At 39.7% G+C, this 14106-nt stretch overlaps 2 protein-coding genes across 4 annotated transcripts in view; both read left to right on the top strand.

Moving 5' to 3' along the window:
* Nucleotides 1-4284, top strand: part of LOC140730482 (proteasome activator complex subunit 4-like) — a 123984-nt gene extending 119700 nt beyond the window's left edge. For all 3 annotated transcript variants that reach the window (XM_073050964.1, XM_073050963.1, XM_073050965.1), the window contains one exon: nt 3314-4284. The gene's annotated coding sequence lies outside the window, so the exon portion shown is untranslated. The remainder of the gene's footprint in view (nt 1-3313) is intronic.
* A 6616-nt stretch (nt 4285-10900) lies between these two features.
* On the top strand, nt 10901-13524 carry gpr75 (G protein-coupled receptor 75). Its single transcript, XM_073050962.1, has 2 exons — nt 10901-11289; nt 11566-13524. Exon 2 carries the CDS (start codon nt 11597-11599, stop codon nt 13130-13132), a length of 1536 nt encoding a protein of 511 aa, XP_072907063.1. The 5' UTR covers nt 10901-11289; nt 11566-11596; the 3' UTR covers nt 13133-13524.
* The last annotated feature ends 582 nt before the right edge of the window (nt 13525-14106 follow it).

Below are 14106 nucleotides of genomic sequence, written 5' to 3'. Positions count from 1 at the left end.
TGAGTCAACTACATTGGTGGGTCTGATTGTATAAATGAGCCTGACATTAGATTACCTCCTCTGAACAAGATGAGTTTTTTTTTAAACCATCAATCAGATACTCCCCCCCCCCCCCCCCAAATTCCAGATAATTAACTCAATTTAAATTCCTCAGTTGCTTTGGTGGTAGGTCTCGATTCTGCAACTCTTATCCCGAGGTTGTCAATCCAGCGCTCTGGATTATTAACCTGGTAATTTAACTAATGTGCTACCACCACACCCATATTCCTGTTTTCAGATCCTTCCTTTGCCTTGAGCTAACCTTCCCAACCCACACTGTCTGAAATTGTCTTGTTCCTCCAATTCTGGCAAATTGCATCTGCCAAATTTTAATTGCACCATTGATGACCATGCTTTCACCCCCCCCCTCCACCCCCCTCCCCAAAAGCAAGAACATTTCTATTTTTCTGCCTTGCATTCCTCCTTTAAGACGCACTGAAAACAAACTTTGGTCAAGGTTTAGACACGAGACTACAGATTCTGGAGTAAAACACGAGATGCTAGAGAAACTCCATGGGTCAGTCAGTTGAAGAGTCTTGACCCAAATTTCTTCTATTGATTCTGCCTGGCCCATTGGCTTCCTCCACTATCCCGTGTGATTGACCAATTTTTTTTTGTTATCTGCTTGAAATTTGCTTATGTGATTCAGATCATTTATCATAATGGTCCTGTAAAACTTGATCATCTATAATAAAAGCATTATAACCTTCTTTGAATTTTTGGTTCTCAGGAATGTGGCTGTAAATTAATTTTTAAATTAATCTGGATTTATAAGTATCATAGTTTTCTGAAAAATATAACAAATAGTAAAGGTTTGAACACGAACAATTGGTTTGAGAATCGTAAATAAGTATAGGAGGACATATTATTGTGGTGGCAGTGTAACTAAAGGCCAGTAGGTTTGTTGAATTCTTGCATTAATATATTGCGTGTGCAGTTGTGACATCCTTTATGGAAAGGGTATAAATGCAATGCAACATTGTCAAGTGATTCACTGGGATTTTCCAGGGATGAGAGGTACCAGTTATAAGGGAAACATGAAAAGTTTATGTACTTTATTTAGAGATACAGCGCAGAACTGCCCTGTCCAGCCCAATGAGCCATGCCGTAGGCCTAATGACAGGACAAATTAAATGACCAATTAACTTACTAAGTGGTATGTCTTTGGACTTTGGGAGGTAACCAGAGCACCTGGAGGAAATCCAAGCGGTCACAGGGAGAATGTATAAACTCCATACAAATGGTACCAGAATTGAACTCTGAACTTGACGCCCCAAGCTGTAACAGTGTCACACTAACTGCTGTGTTACCCTGGCACCCCAGTTAACTCTTATTGGACATGAAAAGTTGATCTGATAGAGACATCTGTAGTTCAGACCTATTTTCCCCCTCTTGCATGAGTTCCACTGATGCTGTTCATTTATCCTTTGTTCTTTCCTGATTTTATTGGTCCTCATTTAACTTCCACAGCTGCTGTTATTCTGATATTTTGCCTTGTACTGAAGCTAGTCCCTTAGAAGTACTGATTTTGCTTCCTATTCAACTGTCATTGCAGGCTTCTGTCTTCAGCCTGACATTATCCATTTATCCTTCATTACTGCATAATACCCAATCTTTCATCTTGTGTCCCTATCCCACAGTCTGGTTCTTTGAACACACTTTCACTGAAGTGCTTGCTAGTCACCTAACTTATTTTCCTGACTTGTAACTAACATTATAATCAGTTATTCCTGTTGCTAACATTCAGCCGACAAGTCTCTCGTTACAAATCAAAACCTTATTTCCAAACTGTTATCTCCCCAGGGTCTTTGATCATTATGCTGCTTTACAAAGCTGTTGCCATATCTCCCAAGCTTAACTGTTGTTTTGTTGTCTGTCTCCATTATGCCTTTTGGCCATCTACTTTTGAATTCATCTATGCCTAGGTCATTTCCAGATGTGATTATTCCAATGACCTTCTGGGACATCAATTTAATTTACCCCCTCATTCACCTGTAATTTTCTACCCAGTATCCTATTGCTGCTGTCAGGACTGTTTGCAAACTTTGGTCTTTCTCATCCTCCTCTCCAAATTCTGTAATTCTCTTTCAAATATTTATGCATTTTATTTATTATACTCCATTTTATATATAATAGCATATATGAGAAAACAAAATGCTAAATGGAGTAGATTATAACACTTCTATTTTATTCCACTGAATGGGCCTCACTATGAAGTTCTCTGCAATTTCCATTCTACCTCATCCTTCATTTTTCTCTTGCTGTTTTGAGATGAATATATCAAACCCACCTTATTGAATGAACTAGTCACATCAACTAATGTATTAATTGTGTTTAAATTATGTGTCAAACAGAACAATTAGATTTTTTTTCAAAAGAAAATAAACTCAAGAGAAGAACACTTACTGTTGAATTTACTCCCCTCCTCCCCCCACCTTCTAACTTTGATACCTCATCTCTTTCTCTACAGTCCTGATGAAGAGTTGGCCTGAAGTGTCAACTATACTGTTTTTCATAGATGCTGCCTGGCCTGCTGAGTTCCTTAAGCATTTTGTGTGTGTTGCTTGGACTTCCAGCATCTGCAGATTTTCTCTTGTTTGTTACTGTTGAATTTGTTTCCTTAGAGTTTATCAAATCATACCTTATGGAATTCTGTTTATACTATTTAATGCATGTGGACTTTATTGATGACACCTTCATTTATTGCCCATCCTGTTAGCTCTTGAGAAGGTAATGGTGAATTATGTTGAGCTACTATGCTGAATACCAATAGAATCTAACCGGAAGCTTAATGTGAATAAAATACTACCCCTACACTTAAGAGCCAAATGACCCTGTTTCAGTACTACATATCTATAATTTCACTCTATTCACTTTCTCCTTTCTAATCCTTAATCTTGCTGGAGTCTTCTATATTTTGAGGACTTTTGTAAATCACTTATAGTAGGTTGATCTTTTCTTCCATTTCTGTTTGGTTCCACTTTGATGTCTAATTTCGACTGTGTACAAGTGAATGTGATGTTAGATTCATCATAATTCTAGTTATGCCAAATATTCAATGTACAGATCAATATGTAGAGGGGAAGTTAAGGTGAGAAATGGAACATAGAATAGTACAGCACAGTACAGGCCCTTCAGCCCACAATGTTGTGTTGACCTTTAAACTAAAAGAATTTTGCATTTTGTCTCTGACAGTAAGTCTAATCTGATGGGTGCCTTTGATATGTCGAATAAAAAAAAACTTCTCACTGTATTTTTCCTCTTTTTCTTTTAGATAGTTCTAATGACACTAAAGGAAAAGAGTATTGGTGCTACCACTATTGAACAATGGAGAACATTTATTTTGTACATATGCCTGAGAATCCCACTTAACCGTACAAATCTCTGAAGATCCAAGGAAGCTGCAAATACTAATATTTTGTGTTCTTAAAGATATGGAGATTTTTTTTCAATCCAAGTAAATAATTCACCAAACAGTAGATATTGTGTACATAAATGTGTTTAGTAGTATTTTGACTTCAAGTTTATATGTAGACAATACTGCTTTTGCTAATTTACAGAAATTGTAATTAAAAACAAATCACTTTGCTGAATTTGTACAGCTCTTGTACAGTTTTTGCTCAAAATATCTAATTTCTTGGTTGTTCTTAAGATAGTTGTTGGCTATTTAATTGACACATTTCATAACTGTTATTTAGGGCTGTAAAGGAAATGTAAAAACTGTACAAAGAGGAGATAAAATACATTTGTACAAAATGTAATCTTTAAAGATGTGGTGTTGTGATATTGAGCTTCATTTGTAATGGTGTGAATGTTTAGTGGTTCTGTCTTCAGATCACATGCTTTTCTCATGGTTCTGTAGGTATGCTTTCAAGAAAATACATTTTAATCATAAGTTTTGCTTTAATGATTAAAGTTTACCCTGCACCTTTGGTGTCTTCAAGATCATTTTAATGTCTTGGAGCCTATGAACTTTTTATTAAATTAATTTAAGAATTTTATTAAATTTCACTATCTTCATTTGCTTTTCTCAATTACTTAGTATTTGTTACAATGTATGAAAGGCCAGTATCAAAAATACTATCCTTTAAAATACAGTTGATGCAATGAAAACCATGGGTAAAAGGTCAGATCATATGATTGTACTTTTTCAAAGACTTAACCACTATAAAGGGTTGTGTCAAAAGAAATGGTTTAAGATGAACTATCACATTTTAAAGCCAATAAATGGATTGTTTTATTACAGACCTGCATTACTTGTTGGGAATGTATATAACAATGTAAAGTCTTTTAAGGCTGGAGAGAAATTTAGTACAAAAACTGAGTTCTCTATTTTAATAATCACAGAATAAGGAAAACCTCTCCAGATGACATTTCAGTCGTGTTCTCTTTGTTGAATTATATATATCTTTAGTCCTGCAGAGTTGCTATTATGATGCCTAATTTTTATGAACATAACAGTTTGAACCTGGGCCTTGCATAACAACCAACTAGAAAATGTACTGAACAATTTGTGGAGCCATAATAGAAAGGGGAATTCATTTTAATTAACTCCATTTGGATAAATATCAATGCAGTAATACAGTGATATTTACTCCATCGATGCTCATTTCTCCATTTTGAGAGATAATGATTTCCTCCATGCAAGTTTTTGTTGCCGGTTTTTCCAGAAAATTGCATGAAAATATAACTTTTTGTGCCAAAATTAATTTGAAATCTCACTACATATTGCTATCTAGAGTTTTTGGAATTAATTTCAGTATAATTCAAAAGTGCTGATGTAGAAATGTTCTCTGAGAATCTTTAAAGATCACAAAGATTCTTCCCTTGAACGTCTTGCACTTTAAAAGCATATATAGAAGAAAACTCTATTTGGATTGTTACCATTGGTGATAAATCACTGGTGGGAAGAAATTATTGTTTTTGTAAGCAAAGTCCTTCTCAACTAGATGGTACTTTGACCAGTGTTGAATTGGAATTGTCTTTCTAGGAGAAAGCTCCATACATGCCAAATCATGTTGATGCAGAGCTCCTGTCTCAAGGTCAAATGTAGACAGCATTTGGGGGTGTTGCGTTCTTAAAGATCTCATTGTCTGAAATGTGTTTTGACATATCATCGGTACAGTTGTATAAAGCTCATTATTAATGCATCAATGCCTGCTTAAGTGTCCTAGGGCTCCAAAACATCCATGAGCATTTACTGAATGTAGTTTAATATCACTTTTGAGTATGGCACAAGCACAGCTATAGTCAATGAAAGACGATCCATTTCAGGTGATCTACCTGAATCATGTGCATCATAATATTAATAATTCTGCAAAGTATAATACATATTGTACTAAGTGAACTGCCTCTATAAATGCCCCCATTGTTTATTCAGCTCCAGCTTTGAACCCTGCGCATATTTTGGTAATTAGTTTTGAGGAGTGATATTTTTGATTCTGTTCTCCAGTCTGTTGGGGGGGGGGGGGGTTGTGAGAGGATTTATGAGGGTCTCTCCATGCAAGTGTAAAATGAGTCAATTATAACTAATGGCTCTCAGATGAACAGACATTTCACATTTCCCAGGGAAAAATTCATGTCCATAAATGTGAATAGATTGCTTTCTATTGTGTTTTGAAATGTTGATGTCAATCAGAGAGAAGGAAATTTGGGAGATAGAAATGATGTAGTGCATTGAATAGTTCATACCATTTATTAAGCAGCTACTATTCATGCTGTGTGATATGGTACCCAAATTTGTTGTAAGTCATATGACTAGGAGTTATGGATTGGCTCCCTTCCTTGAAATTATCATTAGAATTATCATCACTGTGGTGTACAAGGGCCGTTGTAAATCTAGTCAAGAGGAAGAGCTCAAAAAACCTTTCAAACGAAAGGTTCAAAAAATTAGGTAATGATAGAGATCTAGAAGATTCTAAGGCTAGCAGGAAGGAGCTTAAGAAAGGAATTAGGAGAGCCAGAAGGGGCCATGAAAAGGCCTTGGCGGACAGGATTAAGGAAAACCCCAAAGTATTCTCCAAGTATGTGAAGAGCAAGAGGATAACACGTGAGAGAATAGGACCAATCAAGTGTGATGGTGGAAAAGTGTGTATGGAACAGGAGGAGATAGCAGAGGTACTTAATGAATACGTCGCTTCAGTATTCACTACGGAAAAGGATCTTGGTGATTGTAGGGATGACTCAGCAGACTGAAAAGCTTAGGCATGTAGATATTAAGGAAGAGGATGTGCTGGTGCTTTGGAAAGCATCAAGTTGGATAAGTCAGTGGGACTGGATGCAATGTACCCCAGGCTACTGTGGGAGGCAAGGGAGGAGATTGCTGAGCTTCTGGCAATGATCTTTGCTTCATCAATGGGGACAGGAGAGATTCCGGAGGATTGGAGGGTTGCAGATGTTCCATTATTCAAGAAAGGGAGTAGAGAGATCCCAGGAAATTATAGAACAGTGAGTCTTACTTCAGTGGTTGATAAGTTGATGGAGAAGATCCTGAGAGGCAGGATTTATGAACATTTGGAGAGGTAGAATATGATTAGGAATAGTCAACATAGCTTTGTGAAAGGCAGGTTATGCCTTACGAGCCTGACTGAATTTTTTGAGGATGTGACTAAACATGTTGATGAAGGTAGAGCAGTAGATGTAGTGTATATGGATTTCAGCAAGTCATTTAACAAGGTACCCCATGCAAGGCTTGATGAGAAAGTAAGGAGGCATGAGATTCAAGGGGACATTGCATTGTGGATCCAGAACTGGCTTGCCTACAGAAGGCAAAGAGTAGTTATAGACGGGTCATAATCTGCATGGGGGTTGTTGACCAGTGGTGTGCCTCAGGGATCTGTTCTGGGACCCCTACTCTTTGTGATTTTTATCAATGACCTGGATGGAGAAGTGGAGGGATGAGTTAGTAAATTTGCTGATAACACAAAGGTCGGAGGTGTTGTGGATAGTGTGGAGGGCTGTCAGAGGTTACAGTGGGACATTGATAGGATGAAAAAATGGGGTGAGAAGTGGCAGATGGAGTTCAACCCAGAAGTGTGCGGTGGTTCATTTTGGTAGGTCAAATATGACAGAATATAGTATTAATGGTAAGACTCTTGGCAGTGTGGAGGATCAGAGGGATCTTGGGGTGCAAGTCCATAGGACCCTCAAAGCAGCTGCGCAGGTTGACTCTGTGGTTAAGAAGGTGTATGATGTATTGACCATCCAGAGACAGAGAAGCAGTTTCAGTGACAGGTTACTATCGATGCAATGCTCCTCAGACAGGATGAAGAGGTCAATACTCCCCAATGCCATTAGGCTTTACAATTCTACCGCCAGGACTTAAGAACTTTTTAAAAGCTATTATTAATGCTTTTTGAGACGGTGATTTAGATGCATATCATATTTTTTACTGAGTTAAGTATTGTATGTAATTAGTTATGCTACAACAAGTGTATGGGACATTGGAAAAAAAGTTGAATTTCCCCATGGGGATGAATAAAGAATCTATCTATCTATCTATCTATCTATCTTTCATCAATCGTGGAATTGAATTTAGGAGCCAAGAGGTAATGTTGCAGCTATATAGGACCCTGGTCAGACCCCACTTGGAGTACTGTGCTCAGTTCTGGTTGCCTCACTTACAGAAAGGATGTGTAAACCATAGAAAGGGTGCAGAGGAGATTTACGAGGATATTGCCTGGATTGGGGAGCATGCCTTATGAGAATAGGTTGAGTGAACTCGGCCTTTTCTCCTTGGAGCGACGGAGGATGAGAGGTGACCTGATAGAGGTGTATAAGATGATGAGAGGCATCGATCGTGTGGATAGTCAGAGGCTTTTTCCCAGGGCTGAAATGGCTAGCATAAGAGGGCACAGTTTTGAGCTGCTTGGACTAGAGGTACAGAGGAGATGTGGGGGTAAATTTTATATGCAGAGAGTGGTGAGTGCATGGAATGGGCTGCTGGCAACAGTGTGGAGGCGGATACGATGGGGTATTTTAAGAGACTCCTGGACAGGTATATGCTCAGAAAAACAGAGGGCTATGGGTAACCCTAAGTAATTTCTAAGGTAAGGACATGTTCAGCACAGCTTTGTGGGCTGAAGGGCCTGTATTGTGTTGTAGGTTTTCTGTGTTTCTAAAAGACCAAAGGCATCATCTTTGTCACCAACTGCAAAATCTGTGAACAGTATCATTGGTTCTACTGACCATACTCAACCTCTGCACTTCGTTTGAACTAGACTTTTAGTAATATGGACATTTTATTTAATCTAGTAATTAGTTTATAATCTCATCTCATTTCATCTAAATCCCAGCAAGTTCCATGTCTATAACCTGGATGCAGTCATTCAGCTCTCAATTGAGCAGATAGTGAGCCTGTATTGTGCCAAGTCCTGTTTGAAATACAATAGATGAAAATTTCCAGAGCATCTGCTCAGTTGGGTCCAGTTTTAAACAGTTAGCCAGTGTTATTTCTGAAGCTTCAGCCCAGGCTTTGTTAAAATGTCAGCAAGATGTATCAACATATGAACTTGGAGTTGGAGAAAGCCACAAGACCATTAAAGCCTGTTGCACCATTCAATAAGATCAGCACTGGACTGATTGTAACTAAAACTCCACATTCTTGCCTTCTCCCAGTAATCTTTCAGGAACCTCTCCATGTTATGTTTTTTAACTCCAGAAATTAATTGAAAGTAAAAACAGGAGCTGGGATATATTTTGTGTACTTAGTCTTTAGACACTCGTGTTTGACATGGTAGTGTAATGGTGTATGCCATTGGCGTACTTCTTACATAAAACCCACATTTATGTAAACAAAGAAAGCTTAATCAAACAATATATTTACAATATTACTCAAATGTTACTGAAATATTGAATGCACCACACTCCACCCTGCTTTGTTATGAACTCCAACTCAATATAGAGTGCATCTCAACTCAGATACGTAACATGTTGCTCTCTAGTCATTTTATAAGGGATGTCTTTCCTGACAAGGGCAAGGGTGTCATTGCTTGGCAGGAAAGACTTGTGGCTGTAAAAACAATCTCTGGTTCTGGGGCCTTCTCTGTGGTGGTTGTAGGAGTTGACTCTGGTACTGCAGGAGGTGGTTCTGACAGCTCTGGCTTTCCTTCCAACAATTGACTCTGCCCTCCTTCACTGATTGATGTGTCATCTCTAGATGATATAGACACAATCTCCACTATTTAGGAGAGTGGTCCAGTTCTGTCCGTAATCTTTCCAAATACCTACTTCTGATCACCTCTGAAGTCCCTAGCCAGGACTGCGTGTCCAGGAGTGAAACATTGAATCTCCTTGTTAGAGGAGCCTTCAATTTGTCTCAGCTGTTTGTTCTGCATACTCCTTCTGTGACTGGGTTTGAGATAATCCAAGCGTGAGGACAAGTGATCACCAAAGAACCGTTGACTGTACTTTTTTTCCATAGGTGCTGCCTGGCCCGCTGAGTTCCTCCAGTATTTTGTGTGTGTTGCTTGGATTTCCAGCATCTGCAGATTTTCTCTTGTTTGATAGTTGGTGAGTTGTTAGCTGTAGAATATGCTGCATTGTGATATGCAAGGAGGAAATTGACGAGATTCTGATTCAGTGTCAATGTTTTGTGTTCTGCTGACATTGCTTGCATTGCATTCTTTAGACTTTGGACAAACCTTTCCGCCAAGCCATTTGTAGCTGGGTGGTACAGTGCAGATGTTATATGTTTTATTCCATTATTTTTTCAGGAATGACTGAAACTTATGCACCAAACTGTGGTCCACTGTCACTGACCAAGTGTTCTGGGACATCTTTCTGCAGATTGAAAATGGACACTAGTAGTTGATGACCAGTAATGAGGGTTAACTCTCTCCCATATAAGTACTGGTTGAAATGCTTTTTATACCCCAAACCAGATTCAAGCCCTCTCTGTCAATATGTGCATAATTTTTCTCAGTAAAGGAATGCGGTGTTTAATTCTTTCACTCATAGCATGTGACATGACTGCATCAATACCATAAGGAGAGGTGTCACAAAAGTTTAACTGGATGATCTGGATCATAATGTGTGATTGCATGGTCTGACACCCCATTTCACTTGCCTTTAGTAAAATCAGCTCATTGCCTTGTCTTTCACTATTTCTTCCCTATCTGTAGTAATGAGGTCAAGGGGTGGAGCACGGTAGGTGGTTTGGCAGTAACTTGTTACAGTAATTGATAAGCCTAAAAAAGTCTGAAACATGTCCTTTGACCTTGGGGCATCCACTACTGCTTGTGTGACCTCAATAAGTGATGTTTGGTTTAAAGAGTTAACATATGTCCTGTTGTGCTCTGAACCCATAATCTTCTGATCTCTTTAACACTGCCTTGTGATTTTGGAGATGCTCCTTGTCCTCCTCACCAGTAACAGTGATGTCATCCAGGTAATACTTGAGTGCCTGGGCAGTTCTGCAGTACCTGATCCATTGCTTTCTGCCACAGCGAGATGCTACTCTTAAAAATAAGCTGCTTATAGCGATAAAGTCCATTGTGAGTGTTTAGGGTGAGAAAGACTTGTTTTTGAATTTTACTGAAACACTAAATACTGAAATCTTAAATTTTTGAAGTCGCTGCTTTCACCAATCTTTGAGGAAGAGTATTCCAAAGATACTCAAGCCATTGGACAAAAATAAAGTGTTTCATCTGTTTGAGATAGTAAGTATTTATTATTTAACAGTACGTTAAACAATAAATAGTTCATATAAATTCTAAATTGTCAGGGTCCTCCAGTCTTAAGACATTTCTTTCACCTCTACTCTAAATTCCTGTGAACACAAGACTAGCCCATCAAATGCCCACCATGCCCATTCTAACAGCGCACCAAACTTGTAGTCTGCTGCTGGTCACTCCTTCCAGCAAAGGCCAGTCATGCGCTCAGACCCTCTCCGGCTCTGCAGCGGCGTAACCGAGGGCAGCCCTTAGCGCAGTGCGCCGGCTGCACGAAGAGCCGAACGGCGGAAGCCGGTGCAAGAGCTGCCAGGAAATGGTCCTGTGCTTTCCAGGAAAGATCGGTAGTGGATGGGCCTCGCCGGAGAATTAGAAGCGTTATGCCTGTCGCCGACCCTGACGCCGCTTCTCCGCGGGAAATTAAACTTTGCCTATGTTCGACCCGCCGAGTTCCCGTGGGATTGACGCTTATACCGGGATTCTGGTACAGCGCCGGCGGGCAGCACTATGCCCCGGTCAGCAACACTGAGTGGCGGCCGGAATGAGACCTCGCACGCCCCCCACGAGGCTGCTCCTGCAGGTAAGGCCGACGCGGGATCCCGGGCTGGACGCTGGCTATCCCGGTTTAATAAACTGGAGGTCCTGCTCGGGCCCTACCGAATATCAGAATTGGAAATGGTGTCTTTGGATGCTGGAAGTGAGAATCAATGGGAGAGTTCCTATGCTGCGGCGGTTCTCTGCCCCTTCGGTTTATTCAGGGGATGAATAGACGTCTATTTGCTGCTCTTCTGAGAAACGTTTTCGCTTCAGATTTCCACATCTGAGGATTTTACTAACCTACCCTTTGGTGTTTCAGAAACAGGTCCTCTGGGTGTCGGAGCTTAACAATGAATATAACATACAAAAGATGGCCTTTAGCCGACCAGAGCTTCCCAAATGTCATCAACAGCTCGACCGCCTGGGCCACTGACACAGAAGCAGCAGGATATATTCAGGAGCTAATCCGCACCACCAACCTAACAGCATGCACCCTAATACTGCTCCTTGCTTTCTGTCTGGGAACGTACGGCAACCTGATCGTCTTCTTGGCCTTCTTTGATCCGGCCTTCAGAAAGTCCCGGACTAACTTTGACTTTATGATATTGAACCTGTCCTTCTGTGATCTGTTCATTTGCTGTGTGATAACGCCCATGTTTGCTTTTATTTTATTTTTTGATTCAGACAGCAGTGTCTCTGAGGCTTTCTGCTTCACCTTTCACCTCACCAGTGCTGGATTGGTACTAATGTCCCTCAAATCCGTGACTACAATAGCTCTCCATCGCTTGCGCATGATATTTGGACCACAACCCAATACAACAGCTTCTTCACACTCCACACTTATCCTCACCATCAGCCTGTGGACCCTGAGCTTTACCCTCGCTATCCTGGCTACCTTTCGTACATATCCTGATAGATCCAAAGTATGCGTGCCCCTGTTTGGAAGCTCCAATAAAGATGGTAGAGTCATTCTGTATCTGTATGTTACAGATTTTGCATTTTGCGTGGGAGCTGTATCAGTCTCCTACCTGATGATAGCTTTTGCCCTGAAGAGGAATGCACATGTGAGGAAGTGTGCTGTCATCACTATTGATACAGTGGGGCCCAACACCCCCATGAAAACAGCTATGGAGAGTGTGCACACTGTGAAACAACCTCTTTACCAAAATCAGAATTCCAATAATCTCCAGCACATGCAAACACACTCTTACACACAAGGACATACTTCTCAAAGAGGGTTTCAACTGGTGTCCTCCATGAAACTATCAGGCACAAAAGATTCAAAGGCTGTAATGACATGTGTTATCATTATACTCTCAGTAATAGTTTGCTGCTTGCCATTAGGAATCTCCTTCTTGCAAGACGTCTCAACATCACAGAGTAGTTTTATTTTAAATCAATTTAAGCTATTTGGATTCACATTAATATTCTTTAAATCAGGACTAAATCCATTTATATATTCACGCAACAGTGCCGGACTCAGGAAGAGAATTCTCTGGTGCACACAATGTATGGCCCTTAGCTGCTGCTGGTGTAAGCACAAGACTTGGTTACGAGCAGTAGGTAAAGGGAGCCTGGATGTGAACAGAAACAAATCATCTCATCATGAACTGAATTCAGCTTATATACGGTCTCCTAAACCACAGAGAAAGTTAGTGGATCAGTCTTGTGGACCCAGTCACTCAAGTGGTAGTATACTAAACCCCAAAGTGTCTGTTGGCCACCAGAATTGTGTGCAAAATAACTCAATCCCCATCAATAGAAAGATTGAGCCGTACTATAGCATTTACAAGAGCAGTTCTTCCCAGAAATCAAGCAGTCCAAACAGTTCACTGCCTGTGAATGCTGTTTGTGGATTTGTCAAATCGCACAGTACTATGAATTAACATGCAGCAAAAATACAAGGTTTTGTTCTGTAGCATGAGAATTGCTGGGCTGAACAAATAATGATCCCATCAGTTTGATGGATATGATTCAACCCACTGTATCTGAGCTAAACTTGTTACATGTCAGCAGCTGTGTCTGTTTTGCCTAATTATCAAAACAGTGGATGAACATCATATAGGCATGGACATTGCAATCACCCACCAAAATTATTTTCACAAATATTTTTGAATAAATCTAATTGCCTTGTTTTAATGAATCTTCATGCAAGAATGTTGCAATGTTTTTTTAAAAAAGCTACCGGTATGTTGTTTCTAAGAGCAATTAATATAGAACTGCACAATTTTAGAATGGCTGCTATTCCAAATAAACAGTTAACTGCATCACCTTGAAATACAGCACTGTTCTTATCATGTTGATTTACTTTCCTTAAGTTGCTTGATTTTTATTGCAGTTTTTTTAACCTTATTCTACAAAAGACAATATTCACTTTAACTAAATATGTTGAATGCTACATTTGCAATTTTGTTTTCATCGGTTATCATTTCTTCAGATCCCCTAAGCCCAGGTACTGTAGAGCTATCAGCAGAAGTTTTTCTCTGGTCTCTACCACTGCCCAACAGCACGTCCTAAAGTTTACAGGTCTGCTCAGGAGACCGTTGTCTTCCATTTTTACTCCACTTCCTCAGCTTAACACACCTTTCCGTGAGAGCACACTTGTGGCATCATGCCCGTTTTCCATAATTCCAGAAACATATCAGAAGAATTGTGTTCAGCATTATTATTACTTAATTCTTTCAGAATTACTAGTTTTATGAATTTAAGTCTAATCAGTCTGGAGGGTACTCACCAGTTCATGAAAAAAAAATGGTGAGTTAGAAGTAACATGTATTTTTTTCCCCTTTACCCCAGAATCTTTTTTGCAGAGAAGATTCACCAGGATGTTGCCTGGGATGGACTTTGGCACACAAGTCTT

The sequence above is a fragment of the Hemitrygon akajei genome, chromosome 7 (assembly GCF_048418815.1).
Source record: "Hemitrygon akajei chromosome 7, sHemAka1.3, whole genome shotgun sequence".
In the NCBI taxonomy this organism is placed as follows: Eukaryota; Metazoa; Chordata; class Chondrichthyes; order Myliobatiformes; family Dasyatidae; genus Hemitrygon; species Hemitrygon akajei.
This window is presented reverse-complemented; position numbering and strand designations above follow the sequence as displayed.

Excerpts from the sequence above, each read along its gene's own strand:
- gpr75 (XM_073050962.1), top strand. The coding sequence starts at position 11,597 with ATGAATATAACATACAAAAGATGGCCTTTAGCCGACCAGAGCTTCCCA.